This window comes from Podarcis vaucheri (genome assembly GCF_965113315.1).
Source record: "Podarcis vaucheri genome assembly, chromosome: 13".
NCBI lineage: Eukaryota > Metazoa > Chordata > Lepidosauria > Squamata > Lacertidae > Podarcis > Podarcis vaucheri.
In genome coordinates, this window is record NC_138751.1 from 33699185 (window position 1) to 33716997 (window position 17813).

A 17813-nucleotide genomic window follows, 5' to 3' on the forward strand; every position below is an offset into this window, starting at 1 on the left:
GAGAATTGTACAGACAACACAGAATAATCTGCAAGAATTTTTTTTCCAACATAATGTCACTAGTGAAATAAGTTGGAAAATAATTTGGAATATGGCAAAAGCTTTTGCACGAGGTTTGTTAATAAATACGTCAAGTTACAATATTTGCAGAAACAGCGCACCACATTAAATAAATAGCTGTTTGAGAAAATAAGAAATTAGGAACAGCAACACAGGGTTGTGATGTCAGATAGTATTTATGCAGAACTTGTGAAATACAGAAATATGTTAGAACTGTGAAATGTTCATGAAGCAGGGAAAAAAGCCTTTAATTTTACTCAAATATTTTGAGAAAGGACGGAAAGCTGATAATCTGTTATCATGTACACTAGTAGAGGAGCAAGTAAAAAAAAAGGCCCTGATTCTACTTGTATTTTTAAAAGAACATAGAATATCTAAAAATACTGAAGAAACAATTAAATTATTTTAAACCTTAAAAAAAAGACTATACCCATCAATACAACCTCAAGAAAAAAATAAAAATAAAAAATCCAACATTTACTAAAGAGGAGAAACTGATTTTGATTGCTGATTTCAGCACTCTGTTAATATATGACACTGTAAGTTCCCTTAAAAATAATAAAACGCCTGATCTGGATGGATTGCCTCCAGAATGTCATAAATTTCTCCAAGATATATTGATAGGACCATTAAATAACTTATTTGAAGAATGTAGAACAATTAAAGGTTTAACAAAGCCTTGGAAAAATACAAAAAGCAACATTGATTCACAAGAAAGGAAATATCCAATGTTACCTTCATCTTGCAGACCAGCGTCCTTGTTAAATCAATATTATAAAAATTCTTGCTACAGCATATACGTGGAGTTTAAATAAAGTTATAACTAGATATATTCATCTGGACAGGTTTTATTACAGGCTGTTTACTATCTGGTAATACAAGAGCGTTGAACTTAATCATTGAAAGTTGTCAGAATAAAATTGAAACAGCTTTGTTTTCACTGATGCTGAAAAAGCATTTGATTGTACAGAATAAGTTTTTATTTATTTACAAGTATAACAAAACTTAACAACAATAATATGGTAGTATAAATTAGATATTAGTAAACCATTTCAGGATTATGTTAAAACTATCTGCAGTCATCCATGTGATGTTTTATGCATAAAGCAATCAGTACTCAAATTATTTTCAGTTAAGCAGAGGAACAAGATAGTGTTGCCCCTTATCAGCCTTACTTTTTGTAATATGTATTGAACCTTTACTGGCCCTGTTCAGATCAGTAGATGATGTGGCTGGGGTTAATGTTGAATCTACAAATCACAAAATCTGAATGCTTCTTGCCAGTGCTCCCCCCCCCCAAATGTTTAGGGGTACTTTCATTATCCTACTCATATTGAAATATAGTGGTACCTCGGGTTACATACTCTTCAGGTTACATACGCTTCAGGTTACAGACTCCGCTAACCCATAAATAGTTCTTCAGGTTAAGAACTTTGCTTCAGGATGAGAACAGAAATCGTGCTCTGGCGGCGCGGCGGCAGCAGGAGGTCCCATTAGCTAAACTGGTGCTTCAGGTTAAGAACAGACCTCTGGGACAAATTAAGTACTTAACCCGAGGTACCACTGTCCTGCCTGTCAGAAAGGCCAAACTTAGGTACATAAAATGTTTAGAGGTATGTGTCCCTCCAGAAAACAGCACTGCTTCTTGCCAGTCCATACAAAATATCCAAACGTGCAGCATTTAATGTCCTGGGGACAGCACATAAATTGTTTTATCCATCACAGTCAGTCGTTCCCAGGGAAGAATATAGTTCAAGCCAAACTGTTCTAGATAGCCATAGCTGCAAGGGTGCTTTGGGGAGTTTAAGACTAGTTTCATTTGTTTATGGAATAAATGGCCACCATACTATATTTTTTTTTATTTAAATCACTTTTAAGTGATGAGTTGTTTTCCCAGTCACCAAACATTTGTGTACCACGAGCCCTCGTAAGACATTCCAGATTTGAGCTGTAGATAACAATAATAGACAATAAATCCTCAGTCTTTGTATCTGCATTTAGACCTTCAAAGAGGGACAATAATCACAACTGGGGTGAGAAATCCATGGGCTCCTGAATTATTGTGGGTGCAGCCAAGCCATCAATCTGAAAATGCCTGTCGTGACAACGCAACCAAAAGCGATAACAAGTCCCTTAGTTTCCATCAGTATTATGATTGGACCATAGGCAGTATATGGACAAGCAAAACTGGCATATAGTACCACCTGTGAACCACTTTTAAGGTACTTTTTCTAATATATGCAGAGATGGATTTTGCCAGGGCCAAGATCCATCATTTTGTCTCATCTATTTCTTGCCCTAAATCTGTTTCCCAAACCCTTTTCAGTCCAGTCAGGGCCCCTGTTTGGTTGCTAACTAATGCCTTATATATAAAAAGAAGGCTTTTGCAGGTATAACAAAAGGATATCATCTTCAAACCCTCAAGCTATGTCATCGTGTCATAGTCTTAGAGGGCATGTAATTTAAACCAATTTCTGAACATGAATGGGGATGGGATTTTACTCGGGAATCAGCACAAACTCTTTTTGTTAACATACAAAAATATCAATACGAACTGCTCTATGAATGGTACATGACTCTACAAAGATTGAGTAAAATTCACATTATCTGTGATAGAAAGTGTTAAGAGATGTGTACATTTGAAAGCAGATATTAGGGTTGTCCTACATCTGGAGGTCCCTGGACATATCAGTCGTCATCAGTGTCTGGGCAGAAATCAGTGCAGTATCTGGGGAAATGGCAGTCCATCTTGGCAATACCATTTTTGCTCAACAACTTTTCTGAACAGATTTTCCACTGTTTGAAATATGGCAACCCTAGCAGATCTGGAACATATTTGGTGGACCTTTCCATTGATTAAAATCTTATGGGGAGAGGTAGTAAAGATATTATTGTATTTAGACCCAGAAATAAAACATAAAGAGTTAATGGGGAATTTAATAGTAACTTTTTGCGTGCTTGTTGCATCATCATCATCATCATTTATTATTTATACCCCGCCCATCTGGCTGGGTTTTCCCAGCCACTCTGGGCAGCTTCCAGCAGAATATTAAAATACAGTGGTGCCCCGCAAGACGAATGCCTCGCAAGACGGAAAACCCGCTAGACGAAAGGGTTTTCCGTTTTTGAGCTGCTTCGCAAGACGATTTTCCCTATGGGCTTGCTTCGCAAGACGAAAACGTCTTGCGAGTGTTACGATTTTTTTCCGCTTCCCCCCCTTTTTCTAAGCCGCTAATCCGCTAAGCCTTTAATAGCCGCTAAGCCTTTAATAGTCGCTAAGCCTTTAATAGCCGCTAAACCGCTAATAGCGCTAATCTGCTAATAGGGTTGCTTCGCAAGACAAAAAAACCGCTAGACGAAGAGACTCGCGGAATGGATTAATTTCGCCTTGCGAGGCACCACTGTACAATGATTTAATGGGAAAAATAGGTCACCACCCACAGTGAAAGAATGTTTAACAAAAATTTGGAAGGTTGCCATTCAAGGTATAAGCTTAAGGACCTGATTAGAGAGAGAAGGCAGACAAGAAAGATGAAATTTTAAAGATAAATGGAAATTCCTTATTGAGTATAAATGTAAGTATGGACAAATATAAAAGCATTTTACTATGCAGAAAAGCTAAGTATAAATATAATTATACTAAGTTAGTTATTGGTATGAGCTTTCATGTGCATGCACACTTCTTCAGATACACCTATTTGAACTTAGTTGGTCTCTAAGGTGCTACTGGAAGGAAGTTTTTTAATTTCGTTTTGACTACGGCAGACCAACTATAATTATACTGTATTTCTTGTTCGTATGTATTTTGCTATATTGTGGATTTTTTAATTTATATGTATATATGGGATCTAGTAAAGTTTGTTTTCTTAAAAAAACCCACACACCCACCAATAAAACAGTTAAAGAATAGTTGCGGGGGGGCGGGACTCCCACAGTCATTGAACAAATGCTTCAGTGCTGCTGCCCCACAAATGTGTAATTTATTTTGGACGCCTATGAACCCACAATTGTGTGAGTGGGAGGTGGCATATAAATAAAAATGTGGAGATCCAGGTTGCGAGAAGGAAGAGTGGTGAGCTTTAAAGCTGGCCATCTTGGTATCTTTAGATGCTCTAAATGTGTATCTTGGATTGTAGCCACAGAGGTGATTCTAGGCGGGACACTTCACCATCTTAGAAGCAGACATACCTTCTCTGGCAATAGGATACATCCTCTGTGAGCACACGCCGTGCTGCTTGTCAGGCTCTGACAGTCGTTCATAACCAGATCTTTCGGGACATTTCATTTCATCTCCTATCACAAGCCCTCAACGAAAGCTTCCAAATGTCAGGGGAAACATCCGCACCCCTCGAAGGGGAATTCGCTGTCCCTCTTCACTCGGGAGAAGAAAGAAAAGAGAACACAATAGAATTTTCTTTTGGCAGAATTGAATAATTCCTCCCCCTGCCCCTTTGAGGAGCCTTGAAGAGACAATTGGCGACAAATCCATGGGAAGGGGATAGCTGTCTGGTACAGTTAAGTGCACCCCATCTCCCATGTCCTGCCCCCCCTTGTCAGAGCCATTCAGTTTAACTCGATGGCTTTCTCTGTGCAAGATGTCCACGTGGTGACGTGCCTTTGGTAACCTCATCAGACAGGTTCTCCATTCTCATAAGCGTACTCAATATGTTATTTCAAGGTGACATAGAAGTTCAGGGCAAGACCTGACTTCTTCTTCTTCTTTTCTAAAGGCTTGATGGTTTTGTCAGGGCGTTGATGGGCAGTGAGTGGGTCATCCCCTAAAGGGAGGAAGTGTTTCCACAACATCTCATGGTTCTAGACAGTATTGTGATCGTAGGGCTGGACTTTTGCAGACTTCTCTTATCTGCCGTACCTGAAGCTATTCTCTGACTGAAGGTCCTCATTTCTGGCTAGACTGAAGTTCAGAATTGGGGACTGAGAATTCTCTGGGAATAACACTGACTGCTCGCAAAGGATATGGCTTTGTCAGTGGTGGCACCCTAATTATGAAATGCCTGGCACCTTTGTTAAGATTCTTTTTTTTTTTGTGCCAGGTGGAAACCTTTCTGTTTGGTTGTCCTTGGCCTTTTAGAATTGTGTTTCTCCAAGGGTTTAAATGCTGCCATGCTGCTAGTGCTGGTTTATAAGCCGGAGATTTACTAGATTGGTTTTTAATGTGTTTAACTGTACTCTATGAATTCTCCGAGGGCTCTGTGGACTGGGTGGGCCAACAAATGCTCTAAATAAAGATGTGTGAAAAGGAACCGGGGGTGAGGGTTGAGGGAGAGAAGTAATGTGTGTTCACATTACTGTTTCGGAGCGCAGTGAAGTTGGGTTTCCCCATGGTGTGTTACACAGCCCTTTCCCCTTTAGCTGTTCACACCAGTATGGCTTCGTTAGTGTCAGATTAATTTCTTCTTCTTGTGCGACCTTTCGCAGGAGCAAATGCTTACGAACAACTAGAGAACCCGTGCAAAATTTGCACAGACCTCTGGTTTGTTTTCCTTGTGTGCACCATTCTTCGGATGCAACCCTGTAGTTTGGATCAAAAGTGTATTTGGGATATCTTGCTAGTGATTACAGAGCATGCATTGAGAATAAAGCTGTGACCATGACCAGGAGTGCTAACTTGGCCCTGTGATTGTGGGTGCCTGGGGCCATGGGTGCCATGCAGCGTGCATGTCCCTGGCACTGAAATTTGTGGGTGCCTGGCTCCTTCATGGGGAATTTTGTGTGTGCTCAAGGGAGTTGGCACCTATGGCTATGACTGATGCTGTGAGCCTACCCTCAGATCATGCCCTGGCAAGCGGGTCAGGGAGTGGGGAATTGGAAACCACCTGAATGCAGTGGCAGCTCTCCTCCATCTCCTTCGAGTGAGCATGACGTTCCCTGCAGCTTCTTCCCGCACTGATCCAGTAGTTTAATAGAGAAAGGAACCAGCTGGGTGGGCCAAGATACCTGGTTCCTTTCCACATAAAGGTTGTAAGCTGATGTTGATGTAGAACAGGGTTTCCCAAACTTGGGTCTCCGGCTGGTTTTGGATTACAGCTCCCATCATCCCTAGCTCTCAGGACCAGTGGTCAGGGATGGTGGGAACTGTAGTCCAAAAACAGCTGGAGACCCAAGTTTGGGAAACCCAGATGTAGGAAGCAACTACATAATGACCTAGTTGCCACAAAGAGCAGCTAAAGTGGTTAAACTTGTTTGTGAACTATACCCCTTTGAACATGTGAAGTTACTTCTACCGAGCTATTGCTCCATTTATTTCATGGGGTGGGGAAATTGTGCCTTCCAAAAGTTGCTGGACTACAACTTCCATCATTCCTGGCTCCAGCTGATAGGAGATGACTCCCAGCATCTGGAGGCCCATAGGTTTCCCAAGCCAGTTTTTAGCTCTATTTTGTCTTCTTCTGGCCGGCAGCCGCTTTCTAAGATCTCCAGGCCAGATGCCTTTCCCTATACTGTTGCCTGAGATCCTTTTACCTGAAGGTGGTGCAGATTAAAATCCAGTGCCTTTTGCATGCAAAGCAGGTGGGAAACCAGTGAGCTATGGCCCCTGAAAAATGTAGGTAAAGAATTACATGGTTGAATGCTCCTCCATTTGAAGGGGGGGGGGAAGGTTAGTGAAATGTCTCATCCTGCCTTCCTGGCACTGAAACAGCCATTCAGGAGCCAGACAAGGAGTGCAGTAAGTGGTGTTGCTACCACTGCCATGGCAACAGCAGCATTGGATCGTGGGGGAGGGGGCATTCATGCACTGGCAGAGGGTGGTCAGCAGCACCAGGCTGAGGGGTCCCGGAAGACTTGGTGCCAGCCCTGACTATGGGCCCAGCTCCTAGTTTAGTGGATCACTGCTAGATTGATTTGTTTTACTGTGGTGTTCAGATCCGGAAGCTTGGCTTGCAGGAGGAAGGTTAGGAAGGGTGGCTATTCTGCATTCGCTTTCTGCCGGTGGTGACCCACTGAAGATCACAACAGATGGCAAAGGTTGCCTCCAAAGCGGTTGTGTAAATCTCGCCCATCTCCCACCCTCCAAAGAAAGTGCCTCTTATTGCAGAGGCTGCCGTTTATATGCCTTCAGGGCTTTCCCCCTCTTTTGTCAGGGTAAACCTGGCCCTTGCCTACACGGAGCTGACCGAGGAGTTGTGTCGCCTGAGGAACCTGAGTTCTCTCCAAAGCCAGATTCTCCGGACGCTTGTGCAAGAGCAGGCCCTCAATGGTGGTGAGTGGGGCGTGGGGGAGGGAAAAGACAGGGGAGGCACTCCACCTGGGGCTACCTTTGAAGGTGACCTGGAAACTACAACTAATCCAGAATGTGGCAGCTAGACTGGTGATTGGGAGTGGCCGCTGAGATCATATAACACTGCTTCTGAAAGACCTGTATTGGCTCCTGGTACATTTCTGAGACCAATTCAAAGTGTTGGTGCTGACCTTTAAAGTCCTAAACGGTTTCAGCCCAGTATACCTGAAGGGGTGTCTCCACTCCCATCATTCTTCCCGGACACTGAGGTCCAGCTTCAAGGGCCTTCTGGCAGTTCCCTCACTGAGAGAAGTGAGGTTGCAGGGAACCAGGCAGAGGGTCTTCTTGGTAGTGGCACCCACCCTGTGGAACACCCTCCCACCAGATGCGAAGGAAATAAACAACTCTCTGACTTTTAGAAAACATCTGAAGGCAGCCCTGTTTAGGGAAGTTTTTAATGTTTGATGTTTTATCGTGTTTTTAATATTCTGTTGGGAGCCGCCCAGAGTGGCTAGGGAAACCCAGCCAGATGGGCAGGGTTTAAATAATAAATTATTATAATATTATTATTATAAGTACTTCTTGGCACAGCGCAGTCAAATGATGGCTATGCTCCACCTCCGCAGGTGAAGGCAGTTGGAACTGGAAACCACGGGAGGGGAGAATGCTCTTATCCTCCTGTTCTGGTTCCTCATTTCCCACAGGCTGGCCCCCTTGAGAACAGATGGACCATTGGCCATGATGCAGCAGCCTCTTCTTATGATCTTAAGTGACCTCTTTCTGGTACAAATCAGATGAATGGTGCTGGAGGTGTTTTGCTGGCTGGTTTTGCAGACAGCTATTTGGGGGAGTGGGGAGTGCATCCTCTACTGCTTCTCAGTTCCGAAGCAGGATCCTTTTCTTGACTTGCTCCTGCTCTGTTCCAGGTCAGCGGCACTCTCCCCATTCGCAGCGCCATTCCCCCGCTCAGCAGCGCCGATCTCCGGGTCCTCAGTGCTCGTCTCCAGCGCAGCAAGGGAGATCATCTTCTGTCCCTCAATGCCAGTCTCCGGGCCTGCAGAGACGGTCGCCAGCGCCGCCCCCTTGCCAGTCCCCCGCGCATCAGCGCCGTTCCCCAGCGCCGCCCCCTTGCCAGTCCCCCGCCTCGCAGCGCCGTTCACCTGCCCCGCTGCCCGCCCAGCCTCCTGCCCCGCAGCGCTGCTCGCCGGGCCCAAATTGCTCCTCCCCCGCCATCACCTCGCAGCACAGGTCGCCGGGTGGCGAGAGGAGCATCGTGGATCTGGCCTACTCCAAACCCTTGAGCCACCACATCAAGGCGAGCTTCCAGGGTCGCCGGAGCTACTCGGAGGTGAGCGATGCGGCTATGTACCAGCAGAACCGCTCCCTCTGGCTGCAGCCGGAAGCTTCCACCTTACCAAAGCACCGTCCCTACGGTGAAGTTTACGCCAGAGACGCCTTCGAGGAGCACTTGCGCTTTGAGAAGCAGTCCTCGGACGAAGACGACTGGGCCCTCCCAAGCCCCCCCAGCCCTGAAGCCGGGGGCATCCGCTGCGCCTCCTTCTGTGCAGGGTTCCCTATCCCCGACACCTCCACACACCGGACTGATGCCTCGTACTCCAGGGCTGAGCATGCCCAGTCCTGGCCTTCAATCAATGTAAGCAGCACCCAGTGAAGTTTGTATTCCATCATTCCAGTTCAAATGCACCATCCGGTCTCATGGAAGATCATCCACACAGATATTCTTATATTGCTTGTTTTATTTATAAATTAAGTTTTGTTTTTGTTTTAAAAAATATTTTCAGGAGTTTTTATAATGACTATTTGAATAGGCAAAAGACTTGAGTCCCCATCAGCACCATACATTTAAAGCAGTATTATATCACTTTTTTAAACAGTCACAGCTCACCACAGAGAATCCTGGGAGCTGTAGTTTGTTAAGGATGCTGAGAGTTGTTTGGAGACCCCTGTTCTCCTCACAGAGCTACTACAGTCCCCAGAGTCCCCTGGGAAGAGGGACTGGTTTTTAAATTGCTCTGGGGGTTAAAATGGTACTCTTCGGCTTTAAGGGGGCTTAATACTGTAAATGGGTGGTGAAATATCACAAATGGATGTTAGCAGCAGTGGTGAGAGTGCTTTAACATACTGCAATTTCCCCAGAAATAATATATCCAGATTAACTGGGAAAATACAACGTATTGTATTTTGATGACAAGAACGTTGTGTGTGAGCACGGCATTAGTTTGTGTGGTTGAGTGTATAGCCACATCACCTCTGTAGCAAGAGGGGTGAGGAGCCATTTTCAGTATTCCATTCTGGACAGCCTTCTGAAGACCACATGACGGGTGGGCGGAGCCACAGGCAGAAGTGGGCGGAGCAACAGATGCAGATTCTGCCATTGTACAGGAGAGTAGTTTCCATTCACATTCCCAGATACCTCTCTACCCTCCATCCAGAGGATGCATTCGAGCCAATCAAAAGCATTTGCCATTGGGTGCAGGGCTAGTGAGGCATGTGGCCTGTGGAGTGGGGGGTTTATGGTTAGGGAGAATTCTGAGGGCCATATAGAGAAACCTGGAGGGCCACATTTGGCTCCTGGACAGAGGTTCCCCTCCCCTACTACAGCACTCCCCTTGTTTTAATATTCCATTTTGTAGGGGGGGGTAGAGTTTGGGGATGTTTCTCCAGCACTTCATCACTTATGAGGAGTGGCAGCAGAGGTCATCCAGTTGCCTGGAAGAATCAAGAGGTTTTGGGTCCTCCTGGAGGAGAAGCCAATGAATCGTTTTCTTCATTAATTGGAATGAGCATGATATGATGCCTAGGTTGTGTGCAAGTCTTCCAGTTTGTTTTATTTTAATTGAAGGGAAGGCGTTGGCTGGAGGCCCATCTGACGTGCACCACCTAATTTTAACAGTGGGTGTGGAGGACAAGTGGTTGCTTCAGGTTAAAGGAAATTATATTACACTGATAATTGCGTTAAGAATTAACAGAAGCAAAACCAACAGCAAATTGGAAAATACCAGAGGGGGAATGCGAAAGAGGCCCTTGTGTTGGAGCATCCTAAGTCTTCTGGAGTAATGAAACATTAAGATATCAAACGTATTTTCATTCTGTATTTTTATTCCCAACTTGTCTTGAGTGCAGGTGCTCTAGTTCTCAAAAGTCATTCATAAATGTAAACTTTTGATCTGAACTCACAGGTAGTTGCTGCTATATAGAAACACACCATTTAAATGAATACGTTGTTTACAATTTTATACCTGCAGTCAATATAGCAAGCAATATATGATGCTACCATATTATTATTATTATTTACTCCCACTGGGCTGTGCAGAGGATTCTAAAAATCACTGTTCAATGAGCTGTACATCCCCTGTGGGAGTTTCCCAGATACATCCCCATGTGCTTTCCCTGCCGCGCTGCACCCCCCGCCTTTTCTGTGACAGAGGCCGATCAGTTTCTGCAACAAAAGAGTTTCCCTCCCACTCTTTGTGACCAGCCAAACCCTTCCACAGAGCCACTGCTGATCAGGCGCATATTAGGAAGGATCCAGCTTTTTATCCTCCAGAACACTTAAGAGATCTACTTTGAACAAGCAATTAATCTTCTTAGATTTGTTTGTTTTAAAATGATGTCTTCTCACATCTACTTCCTTCCCTGACCTGTATCCTTTAGTTGCTGATGGAGACGGTGGACTCTGACATCCGAAGCTGCCCTCTCTGCCAGGTGGCCTTTCCCATCGGTTACCCAGATGACGCTTTGATAAAACACATTGATTCACACCTGGAGAACAGTAAGATCTGAGGCCTGCACACCTGCCACGCCCTTCCTCTTCCGGCTTCCTTAGTGAGACCCGTCCACCTCACTCACCAGGCCCCCCCTCCCACCCACCCAACTTGGATGCTGCATGAAAAATGGTGGTGCAACAGGGGCTCGCTCTAAAATACCTCCAAGTCTCCAGTAGACTGAACCGGAAGAAGAGTTTTGCCTCTCCCTCTCCCTCTTCTCTGCCTTGGTTTCTAAAGTGGGTTTCCTCTTCCTCCTGCTCTTGAAGAGCAGGGCCTGCAATATTTCTCCAATGCTTGAACCAGTCGTGGAGGTTGTGGGGATAGGAGGCGAGAAATGCGCTTGGGCCAGGCTTAGCAGACAGAGCATGCCGCCGCCGCTCTCCATCTGAACGCTCAGAACCGAGGGCTGAGGATGACTCTTTATCTACATGGTTCTGGTTTGGGTGTCTCTGGAAGATCTCAGGGTAGGAGAAATCTCTCGGGGTTGTGTGTGTGTTTTTTGGGGTGGGGCAGGGGAAATGGGCTGAGGAACTCTTGGTCTTGCTGAGGTGACAGCCTGGCACTCAGGTGAAAGAAATCGGAAGGTTTCATTTTTGTGCCCCTCCCGCGAGCAGGAAAGTCCCAAGTGGGTCCAGTCTCCCTGCCTTTTCTGCTACTAAGGAGGACGTTCAGGTCTCACTCCTTGTTGACCATTAATTATCAGACACAGAAAGCCTTGGCCACCAACTGCTGGTTCAAGTGTCTTGGTCTTTTACATTAAAAGCCCACTTTAACGATGCTGCTGAGAAATAGAGCCAACTTCCAGAGGTGTAGCATGGATGTTCTTATGTTATTGCACTGGACATTAAAACACACGGAAGCTTTTTTCTTTCTTTGTCTTTTCCACAAAAGGAGCTGCTCCTCTCCTCCTCCTTGCTGGTCTCTTGTGAGTTGGCACTAGAGGAAATGTGCACTGCTGACTTGAGTCGAGCTCCAGAAAGCATCCCCACGTGACTGTCTGTGTTCTCTTTTGGCGACTGTTCTTCCACCTTTCTCATGAAACAACTTCTCACCTTGCTTTGGGTAGTTAGTTCCAGTATAACAAGAAGTGTACTTGCCACATTCTGCGTCACTGTTCTCCTGCAATGACAGCATGTTGACACTGTTTTTGACAACTGCATAAATGTAAACACCCTTCTCATATTCTAACATCCACTGTTTCTCTCTCTCTCTCTCTCTCTCTCTCTCTCTCTCTCTCTCTCTCTCTGGCCTTACTGAGCATATCTTTCTCTGTACTGATCTAAAACAATTGGCATGTTTTGGTTCTTCTATCGCTTCCAGTCATAAGGTGCCTCCGTATTGTGAGAAGTGTCTCCTTGAACAGCCTGTCCATGCATCAGGCTTTGGTAAGACAAAACAAAACAAAAAGATCTGTATGGGACTTCTTCTCTTGAGGCAACTGTCTTCCTATCACCCCGTTCTTTACTAGCCAATGTATGTGCTGAGATTTATAGCCTGCCTTATCCCAAGGGCTCAGAATGCGCAGTGGCAGACAGGGATGGGTCTTTGTGGCTCACTGTCCAATCCATGTGGGAACTAAGAGGAGAATAGAATTTTTTAAAATGAAATGTGCAATAGAAAGGTTTCATTTTTAAAAAAAAAAAGCTCCTTTATTCCCTCTCCCTTATTCCCAGAAAACTATTAGCAGTCCACCCCAGTTCGTTTTTTCAAAGACTTCAGTCCATCACAAACATACCATTTTCCTCTTCTTCCTCTTCCCCGTCCACACTATGATCTGTCACAATTGGCAATTACTCCTTAGCATTATATCCATCCTTTTATTGAGCTCCTCTTCTAGATGTGGTGGCAACAGACCCATGTCTTCAAAGGTGAGTTGCTGCCAAGCCACTGCCAAGTGTGGGGTGGACAGGTGATTTCAAGTGAGGAGGTAGGTGGGCTGCGGGAGAAGAGGTAAGCCCTTTTTTTGCCCTGTGCTTCCCTTCTGTTCCCCCTCTCCCTGGCCACATGCACCCACACCATTTTGGTTCACATTTGGAGCTGGCCTTCTGACATGGTCAGGCCGCACGCTGAACGAGAACATACCCACCTCCTTTGTCAACACAGTCAGTGTTCTTGGATGCCAGTGCAGCCCTGCACTCCTCACTGTCCTCTGCCCCTCCCACCCCAGGACAGTTATGGGACTCTCTAGGTCAAGCTGCTTGATTGAGGGTTCCCCCAAAAGCTGGAACCAACCTCGCCCCCCTGAGATGCATTTAAAGGGGCGAGGGGAGACAGAACAACTGTTGACTAGCATTCATGGATATCAGTCCTTGTGCGCTTGCAAGCCAAGCTATTGGTCTGATTCCCAGACCATCATTTCCTGCCTGTCCCAAATAGAGGGAAAGCTCAGTTGGCTAGTGTGTGGTGCTGATGATGCCAAGGTTGCAGGTTTGATTCCCGTATGGGACAACTGCGTATTCCTGAATTCCTGATGATCCTCAGGGTCCCTCCCAACTCTGCAATTCTATGATTCTATGAAAGGTGTTTCATTGGAAGCTGAACCCCATGGACAGTCTTCAGACCCTTTGTCCGCCCCCCTTCAGTCTCCTCAAAGTCTCAGGGGCTGAACCCTTCTCTGCTTCCCTCTCGTAAGTAGCAGTGCAGAGGGGCATTTGGGGTGTTCATTACAATGATGCCTGCACAGGAGAACTTCCAGTAAGCCTGGTCTATCAGTCTCCCACTCTGCTGCCCTTTAATGGTGCCCCAAATCAACCTGAGGCAAGTCTCTCGCTGTTCTCATGGTGTGGGCTGCCTCTGCTTCAGCCAGAGCAAGCCCACACTGTGCAATTTAGGGGAGTTTTTAATCATGTTTTATTGTGTTTTTAATATTCTGTTGGGAGCCCCCAGAGTGGCTGTGGAAACCCAGTTAGATGAGTGGGGCATTATTATTATTATTATTATTATTATTATTATTATTAGCCATGCATCTCCCACATACTCTTATAACGAAGGGCTCTTATACCCATCACAGCTTCCACACGGAGACCCCACGTTTTTAATTTTGGGGGGTGAGTTGTTGCTACAAAACGGATCAGTTCAAAGCTCAGGCAGTACTATTGATGCCTCTGCAAATGGTCCCAATTCACAAAGGCTCTGGGTAGCATGGAGAAATGTTGTGGGCCATTGTACTCTCAGGCACAACTCACTCAATGGGGGTCTTTAAAGGGACTTCTGCTTGACAGTCATGTTGTGTGGACCTTCCCTTAACATAGAACCTGAAAATTAGCCACGGAAAAAACCTTCATCCACACAAATCACATTATTTCACAGATTATTTGGGGATTTTCTGAGGAGGAAGAGAGCCACGTTCTGTGGAGCAAGGCTGAAAATGCATCTCTTCCAACTTGTAACCTTTCTTCCATTTCTCTATGTGAAATCTACCTCAGAGTTTATGAGAAGCAGGAATGATAATCAAGCAAAAAAAAAGGGGGGGTGCTGTTGGGTGATGGGAAGGTGTTTTTTTATTATTATTCTTTTCTGTAGCCTGCCATAACCTAAGGGCTCAAATATTACCCAGATATTTTCCTTTGCCCTAAAGCTTCACAATCTTTAAAAAAAACACCCAAAACGGAACCAAAAAACTCAAGCAGCAATGGTAAAAGGGGGCAGCAATGCCCGTGAATATATGAAAGTAATTCGCTACCAAGAACCTTCATGCCTGTTAGCATAGAGTGGTGGCTAAGCTGCTGAACTGCAACCCAGAAGGTCCTTACTTCAAATCTCATCTTTGCCATGGACTCGTTAAGTAGCCTTAGGTAAGGCCAAAGAAAATCCATTCTCATTGTGTCCATGAACACCCCACCCTACTGATCCTCTGAGAAATGCACAGGGAATTGTTTTAGAAGAATATAAACATGAGGCTGACAAAGAGTATTCCTGTTTCTCTATTAGGCACTACTATTATGCACCATGGTTCATTCTGGAAGTCTGTTTGACAATATCTCCCACATAAAAGTTATGTCTTTGGCCCTACAGACCATTGTAAGTGCACAGTTGAGGTGTGGTAGTCACACAGCCACCATCATATACCCCCTAGGGTACCAAAATAAACTCCTGGTTCTGTTTGTACAATTGGTAGCATGAGCTAGAAGTTAGATCTATCAGTGACTTGGCCATGATAGGTAAGCGATACTTCCATTCTCAGAAGTATCACTTCAGAAGTGGTTTACCACGAATACCACGTCCTGGGGGGGACAAACAGTGAGAGAGGACTGTTGGTCCCCATCCCCCCAAAAAGGAAAGTGTCCTGTAAGGGACATTTACAGAAGATTGCCACTTTCTGAGTGGGATTCAACTGCAGACCTGCAAATTCAAGTGAAGCGATGGGGAAATGTGTCGAGAAGTATGGGATAATAGTTGCTTGATGCACTATCATATAACTGCCCTACAAACAGGTCAGAATGAGTGGTCAATAAACAGCTGATGGCTTATAGCCTCCCTGCAATCAAATCAGGAAGAATGCTCAAGAAATGGGTCGTGTGGAAGTGATCCTGGACTAGGGAGGTCTTAGCAGTGCTTAGATTGATCTTTGGGGCAGGTTTTCATCTTAGCATGATGTGTTGACCTTTAAACGTAGTATCATCATCGTGGTCCCTTCCTTGTTCTCACAATGGGCATGGTTAAAGTATGGGTGACTCATTCCACACACTTCACAGTGCATGTTTATGCGAGTGTCCTTCCAGCCTCCTTGTTTGTTTTATGTCTTTTGTTCCATATCAATTTAACGCAGATACCAATTGCTAATACAGATTAGAATCTCCACTCCAAATGCCTTTTGAAAGTGTAGCCCTTCGCTTGCCACTATTTATAATGCTGCTTACAAAACAAATATAAAGTTGGGTAAGTGTGTTAAGGAGTAACTGATTCATGTTAAGTGCTCTTGTGAACAAGCTCCCCAATTGCTGTAGCTTATGACCCCCTCATTTTTCTCCTTAGTATTTTTTTTTTCTTAGAAGAAATGCATTCTTTGTTACGTCACTTGTTAGTCAGAAAATAGACATCTCTGCTCTAGCCCCCATCTCTCCAGCTTGATTGCCTCAAATGTGAAGATGCAAGGAAGGCCGCCTTAGATACTTGGCTGTGGAAAACCCTCGGGAGAGAGATTGGTCTGTCTGTATTGTTCCCATCCCTTTCTTTGGTGTGTGTGTGTGTGTTTTCCTTCTGAAGAGACTATGTGCTCTGTGGTTCAGAATAACTCCAATAAAAGTTGCCAATTGGTGAACATTTTCATTCATGGCTGTGTGTTTCTTGGGTTGGCAGTGGAATGTAGGAAGCTGGCTTACATAAAGCCAAACCTTTAGTCATTCTACCTCAGTTTTGTCTATTGCACCAGTGTTCCTAAGCCTTGGGTCCCTAGATGTTGGACTACAAGTCCTGTCATCCACAGCCAGTCAGGGATAATGAGACTTGTAGTCTGACAATACTAGGATGCAAGGCTGAAGAACACTAACAGCAGGTCTCCAAGGTTTCAGGTTTCCCCCCCCCCATACACACCTTTTTCAGCACACCCAATTCCACCACCTTTCCCCCCACTTTTCCATTTCTCCCCAAACAACTTCTTTTTCCGCAACCCTTTTGTACTTGTACAACCTTCCTGCAAGCTTGGTGATATCCCCATCATTTGTGGGTGCTACTGTTTCAGCTTCATGATGTAGAAAAGAAATCAATGTTTGTGCCAGGTAAATTTCTCTGTGGAGAGCATTCCCCGCCCAGGGTGCCACGATTGACAAGTTCCTGTCTCCCACCTAACTTCAGAAAGGGGGGGGGGGAGCGTTTCAGGTGAAGAATGCAGACTTCTGTGGAAGAAGACAATCCTCTAAGTATTGCTCCGTTATGCTCAGGGATACCTAATACATATCAAATCTGGAGCAGCACTGGCCCAAGACGCTTTGGTGATGGGAAATCCATGCAGCACGCTCTCCCACTCATTAATAGGTGTCACAGTCCTGTGGGAAATTCTCCTGCACAGGTCTTATTGAAATGAGCAATATCTGTGCAAGAGAAAGGCTTCTGGGTTCCTCTTTCTTTCAGTGGGGCTTGTGCACAGGTGGGGATGGGCAAAAAAAACTCAATTTGGCTGGAAAGCACAATTCAGAGTGTGAATTCTGAAGGATGGTTGCGTTTCGGCTAGCGTATTGTTTTGGAACGTGCAAATCAGGCAGGTTCACCCTCAAGTGTTAACAGAATAACATTTCTCCCCCCATCTAATATACACAGGTGACCTTCTCAGTCGTTTTTGCCCACTTGTCTCCCAGTCTGCTGTCCTTAATAGCTCAGCAGGTCCACTCCTTGAGGAAGCCATATCCTCTTGACATGTGACAGTACCACCTTTGCCCTCATGAGTTTGTAACACGTATGTGGGGAGTTCTTTGGCTTCTGATCTCTGAGGTAACCATCTCTGGTAACAAAATGGGGCCCCAGCAATAAGCAGCACTTCTGAGGTTTAGGAAGTTAATAATACATATACCCACAAAACCTCCCTTGTTAGTTTCAAGCACTGTTTCTACAAGTTCAAAAGAAGACTTGAGGTTTTGATGAAAATCAGAAGAATGGCATGGGGAGGGGGTGATTTTTTTTTTTTTAACTTAAACTTATGGCCAACTTGCAGCCAATTCAAGGCCAGCAAAAACAACAACAACAACAACATCTTCACACAATGTATAATTAAATTAGGGACTTCACTAGCA

General features: G+C 45.0%; 1 protein-coding gene and 1 long non-coding RNA gene across 4 annotated transcripts in view; one reads left to right on the top strand and one right to left on the bottom strand.

Moving 5' to 3' along the window:
* Positions 1-16356, top strand: part of TBKBP1 (TBK1 binding protein 1) — a 65537-nt gene extending 49181 nt beyond the window's left edge. For 2 of the 3 annotated variants that reach the window (XM_082197280.1, XM_082197281.1), the window contains exons 8-10: positions 7164-7282; positions 8227-8954; positions 10976-16356. In XM_082197280.1, coding sequence (XP_082053406.1) covers positions 7164-7282; positions 8227-8954; positions 10976-11104 — 976 coding nt within the window. In that variant the 3' untranslated portion in view covers positions 11105-16356. The remainder of the gene's footprint in view (positions 1-7163; positions 7283-8226; positions 8955-10975) is intronic. The other variant, XR_014213256.1, reaches the window with a different exon arrangement.
* The window catches only part of LOC309517882, a 255439-nt gene that overhangs the window by 189833 nt on the left and 47793 nt on the right, over positions 1-17813 (bottom strand). The window lies entirely within an intron of this gene.